The 13,640-nt window shown below is 48.0% G+C and overlaps 1 protein-coding gene across 2 annotated transcripts in view; it reads right to left on the reverse strand.

The window, feature by feature from the left end:
* Bmp6 (bone morphogenetic protein 6) overlaps positions 1-13,640 on the reverse strand; it is a 152,370-nt gene that overhangs the window by 3,037 nt on the left and 135,693 nt on the right. The window contains exons 3-5 of one of the 2 annotated variants that reach the window (XR_007591810.1): positions 10,126-10,274; positions 9,151-9,348; positions 855-968 (exon numbers count right to left, since the gene is read on the reverse strand). Coding sequence is in view for 1 of the 2 variants with exons in the window: in XM_050142738.1 (XP_049998695.1) it covers positions 892-968; positions 9,151-9,348; positions 10,126-10,274 (424 nt within the window). In the remaining variant the exon portion in view is untranslated. The remainder of the gene's footprint in view (positions 1-854; positions 969-9,150; positions 9,349-10,125; positions 10,275-13,640) is intronic. The other variant, XM_050142738.1, reaches the window with a different exon arrangement.

Genomic DNA, 13,640 nt, shown 5'->3' on the forward strand with positions numbered 1-13,640 from the left:
TAAGATACATGGCAATATATAGATTATAGAAATAGGTTAATTTAAATGTAAGAGTTAGGTAATAACAAGCCTGAGCTATCAGCCGAGCATTTTTAATTAATATAAGCCTCTGCGTTGGTTATTTGAGACGAGACGGTTGGACAAAAAGACTGTTTACTAAGTGCTCCTTGACTTAGGATGGGGGTTACATTTTAATAAAACGCCAGCTGGAAATGCCCATTATACACCTAAAATAGCGAGCATCCTATCTTAGGCACAGTGCATTGTGGGGCTGGCTGAGAGCTGCTGCCACCCGTCATGGTCAACGACGAGGAGACTCCAGCCCAGATAGACTCAACCTCAAAACTCAGGGCACTGTATCTAGAGAACATCTACATCGTCATATAGCTGAAAAAATGGGCGGTTAAAACATTGTAGGTCAGGATGTGTCGTGCCAAATTAGACCCAAAGGGTCATCCGCAGGATCCCATTACAGCCCTGTCAATGTAACGCCACCTACATAGAGAACAACTCCTATCTCCCATTTCTCAGCACACTTAGCTGGACTTGGTATGAGCCAATTTAGAGCTACTGGGGAAATTATTAATCATCAGATTCTTTTTTTTTTTTTTTTGTAATCCTGTTTCAAAGTAAAAGTTGCTTAAATGTCCAAATGCCCCTCAGGCTTTGAAAGAATAAGGAAAGAGAGAAACACATAAAGGGGCACAAGGTTTTCCTGCCTTACTTCAGCAGCCTGAGTATTTGAGAGCTCCTGGGATTCCCGAATCAGCTTCTCCTGGAAGCTGATGGCAGCAGCCATGGGTGAGGTATGAACAAGGTACCCATGGAGGCCCATCCTTATTCTGGGGACTCACCTGCCATCCCAGGTCCTGGAAGCTCACGTGGACTCACCTGCCATCCCAGGTCCTGGAAGCTCACATAAAGCTCGTGCTTTTTGCAGGCTGTTTTTAATTCACTGCTGTTGTAGTCTGTTGGAGGAGATTAAAAAAAAAAAAAAAGAGGTACTCATTAATTCCTTCACTTAAAAACATACATAAGGGCTTTCCTCTCATACATGCCAGGATCTCCTCACTTTCCTTGGGACCTCGGATCTCTCTTTCCTGCCAGCTGGGTGCATGGGTTCAGTCTTCTGAATATTCCAAGGCCCTAGGTCCTTGTACTTTTGCAACTGTCCTGGTCAACTGTATGATCCCTGACTTCGGTACTCATCTGGAATGGCCTTAATTTATCTAGTTCTGGCTTGTCCTTCCTCCAAACTTCCTCAAAATCTTTTAGATATTAATCTTAGAATCACTGGCCATATAAAAAGTGGAGATTTCTAAATAAATTTCCTTCAGAGATCAGGTGCAGAATAATTAGAACTGTGCATGATCAGGCGTGGTAGTACACACCTGTAATCCCAGTATTTAGGAACCTGGGAAATTTGAGGCAGGAGCACTCACCATGAGTTCAAAGCCAGCCTGGGCTTCAAAATGAGTTCTGGTTCAGCCAGGGCTACAAAGTGAAGCCCTGTCTCAAATATATATATTTGTCTCTATTTCTTAGCAGAGGGCATAGAAAGCCCTTGGAATTTGCTGAGAGGATGTCTTTGTTATGTTAACAAGACCCCCACCACACACCCACACCTATATCCTTCATTGTAGGCCCCTAGAAAACTTCAAGATGGGTGCTGCTCACCAGAAAACCCTAACACATAATAAGGTTAGAGTTCTGAGCCTGCCTCACCTATGGAGATTGAGTATAATCATGTGACCAATGATTTGATTGTGCACAACAAAATCCCATATCCTATGGGTCATACATGGTATGTTGTTCAAAGGTTTGTATGCCGGAAACTTGGTCCTCAGGATAAGGTATGAGGGTAGAACAAAAGTGGGCCTCACAGGAGGTAACGGTGTCATGAGGCACCACTTCACAAGGTGCTACACGCCTTTCTAGTGACTGGATCAGTTACCTTGACAGTAGATTCCTCTATAAAACAAGGACACCCCATTGATGTGGGAAGTCCTTCTGTATGTGTTGCTTTTATTGGTTAATGAATAAAGAAGCTGCTTTGGCCTGTGATAGAGCAGAGCTAGATGAGAAAACTAAACTGTATGCTGGGAGAAAGAAGGTAGAGTCAGTGAGAAGCTATGGAGCCAGAGGAGAAAGACATGAACTGCTAGCTGGAACCTTGCTGGTAAGTCGCTAGCCTTGTGGTAAAATATAAAATACTAGAAATGGCATGACCCTCATGGTAAAATATGAAGTAATAGAAATGGGTTAATTTAAGACGTAAGAGTTAGCTAGCAACATGCTTAAGCTATTGGCCAAACAGTACTGTAAATAATATAGTTTCTGTGTGTTTATTGCTGGACCGGGCAGGACAGAAACCTCCACCAATACCCCATGTTTACTGTCTTCTGTGTGTATCATTTCTGTCCTTAGATTCTATCTTGTGACACTTCATGAGGTCTTTATCACACGTACCTGGCCAAACCTTTCAGCTTCCAAACCATGAGCTAAAATAAGCTTTTTCTCATCAAGTACCCAGTCTCAGATACTTGGTTATAGCAACACAAAAATGGACTGAGCCACCACATAGAAATCCTGGACCATCAGGTGCGGCGACATACCCAGATGAGTGTATATTCCGAGGCTATGAGAGAGCCGTGCACATGGAGAGGGGACAGAAACTCCAGGACCCCAGGCCCCACTCCACCTTGTTCTAGATCTCTGATTTGGCTATTCCTGAGTTTATAACAAAATGGTAATCATAAAGACAGCCTTCTGGAGAAAACGATTAAATATGAAGGAGTGGGCACAGAAGTGGAAAACCAGACACAAACATGGGTGGCGTGGAGACCTCAGGATAGTTAGTGTCTGATAGGGAATGGCATTCCTTCTGGGGACCTTGCTCGAATGAGCTGGCTCATGTTAGAAGTGAACTAAAGGTCACCCGGTTGGTCAGTGTGTGAGAACTGGGGTGAGAACACAGGGACAACTCCTTCACCCCTGGATTCCTAGCTTCCGCTCTGCAGCAGGCCTAACATCATGTAACCCAAGAACTCTGTCCACTTCCCAGCTGTCCCAGCTGTCTGCGAGCACGCCTGGACTGACTCCCTCAGTGCTCAGCACAGAGAACTTTCTGGAAAGAGAAGCTATTTCTTTTAGAGCCAGACATTGACGTTTTTGTTATTAAGGACTGGGGCCAGAGAGAGGAAAAGCAGGAATTCAATCCTCCTGTTTCCTTTCCTACGGATATTCTCAGGCCCAGCTTGTGTTTCCTTATAGTTCCATGGTGAGTGCTGGCAAAGAGTGTATAAATATTTGTGAAGGTCACTGACCTTTGGAATGCTTGTTTCTGTAGCTCAGGGTTCGCTGCCCTGGCTTCCACGTGGAATGATGCTGACCCAATTATTGGTGTGTTTTGTTTTTATAGATTGACAGGCAGCAAAAAAAAAAAAATCCTCTTACACATACCACCATTGATATCTGTTTAGAAGAGAGGTCTGAGGAAGGTCAGGTTTAAAAAAAAATAAAGAGTATACAGCTAAAATTTCATAAGAACATACCCACTCAAATGGGAGAAAAGAAGAAACCGCAGGTTTGTCCAAGTGGGGGCAGAGGAAGGCGAAGGTGCAGTGTTAGAGGTAAAAACAAAACAATGAAAACACAAACTTCTCTAGCCCCAAGGCCAATGATAGGGCCCATGGACACAGTGTCGGACTCACGGGCAGCCGACGCACCAATCTGAGGAGTCACCAGCAGTGCCACCTAAAGGCCACTAGTGCTCCATCCAGACTCCAGGTCAGAACCATCAGGAACAAGTGACACACTGTCCAGGGCAGGTCTGAGCACACAGGAGCCACAGGTGCTGTCTGGGGAGGACCAGAGGCAGGGACGCCTTTGCTCCAAACAGAGCCCACGTCTGTCTTTTGGCCTCCAGGATGCCAGGCAACCCAGGGACACGCTGACATGAACACTTGGTACCAGCCTCAAGACACACCTTCAAGAAGGGCTGGCTGCTAGAAGCTTAACATGGCAAGCAAAGCTGACCCTCAGCCACCCCATATAGTTCTCGGCTCCAAGACAGGAGGGCAGGGCCAGCGAGATGGCTCAGCAGGCAAAGACACTTGCTGCCAACCATGTCCTTTCAAAGAGGACATCCTCACTCCTATCCCCCCCTTTTCCTCAAATGACAAGGACAAAAACAAAACAGTAGCTCCTTCGATGACACCTCTTTTCAGGGGCTTAGCTGTCCTTGTCTTATCTCTGGGCTTCTACGCCCCATCTTATCCAGTGGAATGTCTCTGGCTCCCTCTCTGGCTCCCACTCACTCCACCCGTGGAACAACGTGCCATTGAGGGGGGTGCAGGAGGTGCCAGCTCCTTGTGGTTTATACTGGTACATCAGTACTAGAGCCACAAGAAGGCCCCAGTCCAGTGCAGTTCCAAGATTTCAAGGCTGCACACATGCCAGTTCCTCGGTATATGATCTCCTCTCGGCTGCATGCCTTAAAACAGACACCATTCCCTTACGCACCAAGAGGTCATGAACTGGCTGCGACTTCCTTTCAGTCTGTCACTTCCTGGACTGTGGTGTCTCCTGACTCCCTGGACCCTCCCATGGCTGGTCATCACTATAACTTACTGGGTATCTTACGCCTGCCTGTTCTGCTTTATTAAGGTGGAGAATCAAAATGCTCAGGACCAGATCACAAGCGTTTCAGATTTTGGATTTAGTCCCAGGTGGCAACAGAGCAATGACAGAACCGTGCCCCAGGATGCTCAGTCCCGAGGACTTGCTATGTCATAGGCAGAGGCAGCATCAACAAAATCTCCCGTTATCTGAGAGCAGTGATAGCAAAGACTGAACTATATAGCTCAGCGGCAAAGCAGTCACCCAACATGCATGAGGTCCCAGTTTCCAAGCCCAGAGCCACCAAAGGAAAAACCCCCTCCCTTGCAAAAAGAAAAAAGCAACAGTAAAATTCCAGTGATCATCTGGTAAAACAAAGACCAGTTCAAAGTCACAGCATCAGACTCATCAGACGACTTGAAACGACATCAGTGTTCCTCTCCTCCCCAGATGTGCCACGGAGGGCTTCTGAAGAAGTAGCTGCCGCAGAACCAAGAATTGCCAAAGGACATCATCCTTCCAGGCCTTCCATGCATTGACCTCGCAATGGACCGAGCAAGTGGCACCGCAGTCCCCCACAAGGCAGAACAGCGGAGGCCAAGAGAAATATTACAGAAGAGGAGAGATCGGCAGCCGGCAGAGACTTCGGACCGCAGTGCAAGGACCCAGGGGCGCGGCTCAGAGCACACCAGACTGGCAAGACCTGGGGCTGGGAAATAATCGCCAGATTCATAAGGATCTCTCCTGGGCTACACAGAGCAACTTGGCCCAGCACCGTCAAACAGGTGTAAAAACAATAAAGACACGTCCCGAGGCCATGCAAGCCCATGAGAACAGTGCAGCTCAGCCAACGTCCACCATGCCTGTGGAGAGGACAGCTGTAGGGAAGCGTAGGCACGTGGGCACCATGCAGGGAGACTTCCCTCTGACCCACTGTCCGGTGCACGTGTCTGCAGGGTCCAGCGTGAAGTCAAGTACAAATGGGAAGAGCAGGCTGGGGCGGGCTTCAGGGGCCAGGAGGTGGCGGGCAGGCTCTTGGCCGCTTCCTTGTGGTGGGCAGGCCTGGCTGTCTCAGGAATCCACTGTTCGGTTGCAAAAACAGCTACTTGTCATGTTTCAGCCTGATGACAGGTGGTTTGATGAATGAGGCTGGCATCTTTACTCAGGTGCGAGATGTCCCTGACGGGCTTCTTCTAGACAGGGCCTCTTTGGGAAGAAGGGTCAGTGCCCTAGGAGTGTACCATGGAAGAAGTGGGCAGCCTAAGAATAGGAATCTCTCCCTTCAATCTCCTGAGGGCGTTGGGGCGGTGGGGGGGGGCAGTGGGTGGAGTCACACTATAGATGGCCTCTTTTCAGGGAGACAAACTCACTTGCCCCACAACTTCTGGTCCTTCAACAGCCTGGAAGGGAAGCCTAGAAAGACATTATGCCCATTCTCCAAGCACAGGCCAGATTTCTGAAAATCTTCCTTCTTTTCTTCCTTGGTTTCCCCTGCGGTTTGTTGCTGTTGAGTTAGTTCGTTAGTTGGCTTTAGGGTTTTTATGTATTTACTTTGAGACAGTTTTATACTATATCTGAGAATTTTGGCCTCTGGCACTCTGCAGGCAAGGATGACATTGAACTTCTGATCCTCCTGTCTCCACCTCCCAAGTGCTAGGATTATGGGCGTGCACTGCCATACCCAGTTAACACAGTATAGGGGTCAAACCCAGGGCTTTGTGCATTCTAGGCAGGTACTCTACCCGCTGAACTGCATCTCCAGCCCTAGAAATCCGTTCTTAGGTAGAAATCTCTCTCTCTGCATGCCCACTTCTATTAACAGAAAAAAAAAAAAGAGTCCCTTCTCAATTCCCTGGAGGTTCAGGGGAGACAGAGATGACAGGCCCTGTCATCTCAGCACTTTCTTGGGGGTTTTAAATGCATGAGAACAGAGGGACTTGGCATGGGCGCCTTTGCCCTGAGCTACTGAAGGGACACAGCAATCCAGGAGGACTGGGTTGGAAAGTGGAGTAGGGAGGCGGAGGGGCAACAGGAACCCTTGGACCGTATTGCAAACTCGGCCACTAATTAATATCCATAATTAATTTTAACTCATCAGCTTGAAAGAAAAAGTTGAAAGGGACTTGGGGAAAAGAAACGGGATGACTTTGCTGAAGCCCGAATCAGAGACAACACATTTTCCTAATTAAAAGCAACTGGCCTGTGTGTGAGGCAGGCAGGGTGAGTGTTGAGTCAATCATGGGAAATTATTTTCAAAAGCAATCAGCACTGCAAGGGTCGCCTCCACAGTCTGAGGTCCTGGTAACCAAACTGGCCACAGTTCCCAGATGAACCCTAGCACTGGCTGACTTCACCATCAAGCCCCAGAGGAGAATGCAGACCATTAATTCAACTCAGCAGTCTGCCTCCCAGGGGGAATAAAGCAAAGCAGGCATTCCTTTTTATTCCTCCTTTCTTTGAAAGCCTCAACCCTGACTGCTTCTAGTGGTAAAGAAATACAGGAACACCCACGCTGTGCAGTGCTCCCAAGAAACACCTTAACGAGGAGAGGCAAAATGTCACAGCACGCAGGGTGGTGGCTACTGAAGGGTCACCTCCAAATCGCCGGCATAAAAGAAGGCTTAGTACATCACAGCCTAAAATCTAGGGGACACTTCCTCCCAAGGAAAGGTGGGGTGCTTTGAGAAGCTGCATTCATTCTTCCGTGAGCTGCCGCGAAAATAAACAGAGCCTCTAGAAGTGTTTTACTTCCGTGGGATCCCAGCATGTGCTCTAAGCACCTACTTCGTACAAGTGGCTGTAAGTCATCTTTGAAGGTGACTATGTGCCGTGAGACTGCATTTCACCAAGCCCTAACGCTGTGAGGTATCCCGCACCCTCACTGACAGAGGGCTGAACTGAAGCGCAGGCCCACTGGGCAGGTTTCTCCAAAGCCACAAGGTTGCAAGAAAGAGAAAATTCTGAGAGAAAGTCTCACTGCCGATACTCAATGTCACACTTATTTTCTGGGCAGTTCAATAACCCAGGGAATCCAAGAATCAGGAGCCCTTGCTCTAGTGTGACCAATGTTGGGGTTCAAATTCAATACCACTTAACTGCACTTGCTTCTAGGAGCTTCCATTTCCCCCTCCTCCCAGTGCTAGAGAAGACTTCTGAGAGTTGGAATAACCCTCAAACACTGGGGACCGTTTCCTCTCTCTTGCCCTTTGAATTTGCTGGTCCAGAATAGAACTTAGTACCTGATGCAGGCTTGGCCAATCAGAGTTCTTCCCAGGCAGCAAGGTTATCAGGGTGGGGCACATGGTACAAGCCAGCCCAATGAGCACCAAGGCCTGCCTTCCTGCTAAACCCAGCAAGGGAGAGAACTCTTTATATGAAGATGGGGTTGCCAAGGTCACCCTGAGACTCTGACAAACCTTATCATATACTGACCATCTTTCTGAGGATTCCACCAACAAGAAATAGAACTTTCAAGTACCATCAGTTTCCAACAATCCAACCAAACTGAGACAAGAAACCCTGAATTTCCCAGTCAAGTGAGCCAATAAAATCCATGACAGAGGTTCTGAGAGGACTATTGCTCCAGCCAAGAGTTCTGGTGACGTCGATAGAGCATGAATGGTTTGGGGTGTTGATTTTTGTCATTGATTTTGTTTTGTTTTGTGTGCATTGGTATTTTGTTATGAGTGTCAGGTCCCCTGGAACTGAAGTTACAGACAGTTGTGTGCTGGCATGTGGGTGCTGGGAATCGAACCCTGGTCAACTAAGCAGTCAGTGCTCTAAGCTCTAAGCCATCTCTCCAGCCCTATAGAGCACGAATGAATAACACTTCTTCATGGAAACTGAACACTCCAAGTCTGCAAAGCACAGGCTGATGGGTGGTACTCAAACCGAAGTGCACTAAAGATGCTGTATAAAATTAACATAAGTTATATGTACGTAAGGTGAATAGGGGATATAAATTAACTTTATCATCAGATATAGGTCTTATCCCTCAAGAAATCTCATTACGTATATAATGCAAGTGTCCCCAAATCTGAAGGAAAGAAACATCTGAAACCTCTCTGGCCTCAAGCAGAAGACCTGGGTTTGGTTCCCAGCATGCACACGGTGGCTCATAACCATCTCTAACTAGTTCCAGGGGACCTGGCATATCACCTGTCCTTCATGGGCACCAGACACACATGTGACACACACATACAGGCAGCACATTTATGAATTCAATAAAACAAATCTAAAAATTAAAGTAATTGGGGTGTTCCCATGATTTTTGTGGGAAGGGGGGAAAAAGAGTTACAGACATCCCATCAACAGAAAGATGCTTATCGGAACCAAGAGGCAATGTGGGTGCCTGCAACTCCAGTCTTCGGGTAATAGCGCTCTGTGCTGAGGGGCCTAGGATCCCATACAGGTATCTGTGGCGGGGACATTACCACTGTTGCCACTGTATTTGCTGAGCAGAAGCCGTCCAACACCTGGGGCCACAGGTACTTTTGTCCTAATGGGCACCGAGCCTCTGTCCACACTCACCTGAAGCACTGGAGCCCCGGGACACGTCCTGTGACTGGGTGGAACGGTTGCGACTCTGCTGCCGACGCCGACCGGAGACTGACCGGGTAGTGCGCACGTGGACCTCGCTCACCTTGAAGAAGGCCACCATGAAGGGCTGCTTGTCGTAAGGGCCGTCTCTGCCCACCAGGCCCGCCGCGCGGGGGTTGACGTGGAGTCCTTTAATGCAAACCAAAGCCCACCCCTCTTTACTCCACAGAACCTTCGTCTCAAAGCTACACAATGAGGCGGCCCTTCCTAGGCTTCCGTGGGCTAGTAAAGCAGTAAAGAGTGGGAAACGTGGGCAAGGCCCCACGCAGTCTCCCACCCTAGCTGGCTCCGTTTAGATGGAAGACTGAAAACGGCTTCCCAGAGTACAGAATCAACCAACGGAGTGTGTGCTCTCACTTCTGGTCCTTTTATTCGTCAGTATTCCTACTTCCCTTTCTGGCTATATTTCTCCCCACCAATGTGAGGGAGATGGAGCAACTGAAGCAGGGAGCCAGTCAGGAGGGGACGTTTCCTCATGGGACAGTCAAGATTCTAATTACTTTCCAGGCTCTCCTTCCCACTTCTCATTCCTTCCAGTTCTATCTTTTGGTGCTGGGTAGAACCCAGGGACTCACACATGCTAGACAAGTGCCCTCTCCCTGAGCTGTTCTTCTGGGAATTCTCCCACCTGACTCAACCTGGCTATCCTTCTCATTGTTTTCTGTAGGTGGGGTGGTGGGGAGACACGGGGAAGGGGGACAGTAGGGGACAGGGCCTGAGCCTGCTTCTAAGTCCTTGCTAGAAAAAAAGGTCTTGCTTTTAGATATGGTGGTGAGGAAAGAGAAAAGCAGGTCATCCCGGCGCCAAGGGCTGGGCTCCAAACAGTGGTTCCACCACAGCTGCTCCAGAGGAAACGAGTGAAAATGGCTGCGGGCAGATGCTGGCAGCGTGCAAGTCACAACTCACCATCCTGAGTCACCACACTCAGCTGGAGTCCCATGTTGTGCTGTGGAGTCACCACCCACAGATTGCTGGTTGCTGTGATGTCAAATTCCAGCCAGCCTTCTTCTGAGGCCCACACTGCACGGGTGTCCAACAAAAATAGGTCAGAGTCCCTGAGAGAAAGACAGACAAACGGCACAGCGCGTCACCTGCTGTCCTGTTGCGCATTCCTACTGCGTCTTGTCATTAAAGGAGGCTGAAGTCAGATCATGTCCGTGTATGTGACCAGCCACAGCTCCGCCCTAAACGACACCATATAGAACACTGATACAACTTAGTTAGGAAAGACCCGGGACATGAGCTATCAGGGCCTCTCTAAATCCACCAAGACCAAATCTTTCTGGGAATTAGGGTAAATTGCAAATGTTATTTCATTTGTCTGAATATTTAGTTTCCTTTTATTATTATGGCATTGTTTTATTTTTGATGCTATTTAAGAGCTTAATTATGGCTAGTGAACTCTAAAAAATAGGAGATGGGGAACAATAGGCATAAGAGTGGATTAAATCAGGATCCCAAACAATATATAAAAATTATATAAAGATTAAGTCTCGCATCAAATCTCTGCAAATATCAGTCTATATGTATAAGATATATGTGAGTCAAAATGCATTTTGCATTTCGACTTAGCAACCATTCCCAAAATATTTCATTATATATATAAATTATCCCCAGTTACCAGAAACCATATTAGTCCCATGCAATTTACACAAAGGATGCTCAACCTTCACTGCTTTAAAATAAGCATCAAATTCTAATCATGTACGTTTACAGAGTATTCTCTTCTAGCTTGCTTTACTTAGCTGTTACAATAATCATCACTGCCTGAGTACCCATGTCTCCCTTCTCAGCTGGGAAACTGAGTCTCAGACACGAGGTCACGGTCAGGATCATGAAAGCAAACAAGCACAAGAATTTAGCTCAGCGCCGATTCAAAAAGTTTCATAATGACAGATTATCTTTTGAGATTATTCCCCAAGACATCCGGTGATAAATGAATAAAGTTCACTTCTCAACCACTGGCATTTTTTGAGGCCAGTGCAGCACCTGAGTTCAGAATCTTAGATTTCTTAGATGGGAAATAGGCTTCTCCCTTCCAAGGAAGCTTGGAGCTAGAATGGAGAGCTATTGTCATCGTTCCCACGTGGAAACAGTAGGCAGAGTGACAGGGAGTTTACTCAGCTGCTTAACAGTCTGCAGGGGCACACACAAGTCTGTCCTCTTTAATGTTCTCCCCCTCGGGGTGGATGGGTCACCCTCCCTGTGGACAGACGCCCCCCCCCCGGGACGGGGGCAGGGAGATGAGGGGTGTTCAGGGAAAACAGCAAGAGGGGACTGCGAGTCCAACGCTTTGAAGTGGAGATGCAGAGAGACAGAAGACCCACGCTGTAAGGTCAGAGATGACCCTCATCCAGGAATAACACAGACGGCATGAACAGTTCTGCGGGAAAGCCAGCCCCAGTCCCCAAGAAAGCGGACGCTGTAGTAGTCCTGTTAGGGGCAGACTCTGGCCCGCATTCCCCAGAACCGAGATCCAGAGAGAAGTTGAAGCTAGGAGGCGGAGTGTGTGCCTGAGTACTGAATCCCTGGCGGGGGTCAGTTGTTGGGTGCAGAGATCCAGCTACGCGACAACAGGCACCCGATACCTAAGGAAGCGAGATAAAGATGCAGGCAGGGGCACCATGGATATGGCCAGACGGGCGGGCAAGGCTGGCACACAGACCTCGGATGGGCTTATGGTTTTCTTTCTAAAGGGTGGGGTTCGTAAGAAAGGATGGCGAGCGGAACACGGAGGTGCACACCTGTGATCCCAGCACTGAAAATCACTGTCTAAAATGGAGATGGAAAACAGAGAAAAGAGAGAAGGGAATACAGGAAAGAAGAAAGCGGAAGATGGATCTGATCTAAGAGCAAGTAAAATTTGAGACAACAATGGAAAAACAGCTGGTGAGAAAGATTATTATTACAATGTAGGAAAAATTAAGTTTATATGGTTTTACTGACTAGTCTTATGTCAACTTGACACAAGCTGGAGTCATCTGAGAGAAGGGGGGAAAATACCTCCACAAGGTCGGGCTGTAGGCAAGCCTGTAGGCCTTCTTCCTATTAGTGATCTGTGAGTGGTCCAGCCCATTGTGGGCTGGTGGTCCTGGGTTCTGTAAAAAAGCAGACTGAGAAAGCAATGGGAAGCAAGCCAGTAAGCAGCACCCCTCCATGGCCTCTGCATCAGCTCCTGCTTTCAGGTTCCTGTTTGAGTTCCTGTCCTGACTTCCTTCAATGAGGAACAGTGATGTGGAAGTGGAAGCCAAATAAACCCTTCCCTCCCCAAGTTGCTTTGGTCGTAGAGTTTCATCGCAGCAGTAGAAACTCTAAGACAATGGTTTATGATCATCAGTGGACACTGGGGATCGAGTTTCTGTCGTAACTACTGCTGTTATCTCGGGCACCCAGACTGCATGGCTGTGTCTGCAGTGCCCATTGATCACTATAGTGACGATCATGGCAGTTCTTGATGCTTACGAGCCTGGCTAAACAAATACAGTCCAACAGCTACTGGTCCAAGGTGATGGGGGAAGGGGGTGCAGCTTGACTTTAGGATGCCTAGGTCCTCTGCAAGGGACATCGGTACGCTAATTCCCTTTCTTACATCTGTGACAAAAATGCTTGACAGATATAACTTAAAGAAGGAGGGATTACTTTTGGCTCATGGGTTCAGAGGACTTAATCTGTAATTGCTCGGACCCATGGACACAGGCAGAACAGCCTGACCACAGGAACATGTTAAAGAAGAGAACACTTTACTCCGAGGCTGTCTCGCTCTGAGACAGAGGGTGAAGAAGGGAAGTATGAAGGCATGGAGGGAGGGGAATAGGACCGAGGAAGGAAGGGAGGTAGGAAGGGAGGGAGGAGTAGAAACAAGGAAACCATACCCTCTGGAATATCCCCCACGCTAGCCTCTGACTAGGCCTACCACCTCCCAAAATGCCACCGCCAGTCAGAGGCCAAGTGTGTGGCACACCAGCTCATGCTGGACATTACATAATCAAACCATAACGAGAAATAACACAGACTTAAGGTAACAGGACTAACTGGGATAAAATATACATATACACACAGGATACTGTGCTTCCACAGGACACTGTACTAGAGGGTATGTGTGTGTGTGCATGAATGCATGTGTGTGTGCATGCATGTGTGTGTGTGTATGCATGCATGTGTGTATGTGCATGCATGTGTGTGTGGCAGGTCTTCACACACTATATAGCTCTGGCTGGCCTGGATCTCACTATGTAGACCAGCCTGGCTTTCAACTCACAGATATCAGCCACCCTAATATAAGAAGCAGCGAGCAAGACACACTGTCACAAAGAAGATTGCAAGCATTGATGCCTGAGGTTGCCCCTCTGACCTCTACACAGATGCCCACACCCCAGCAAAGCCCTAGATTGCCCTCTGATCCCCACACAGATCCCTGCACT

Source organism: Alexandromys fortis, unplaced genomic scaffold (genome assembly GCF_014885135.2).
Source record: "Alexandromys fortis isolate MF-2015 unplaced genomic scaffold, M_Fortis_MF-2015_v1.1 scaffold_5, whole genome shotgun sequence".
NCBI classification, from domain to species: Eukaryota; Metazoa; Chordata; class Mammalia; order Rodentia; family Cricetidae; genus Alexandromys; species Alexandromys fortis.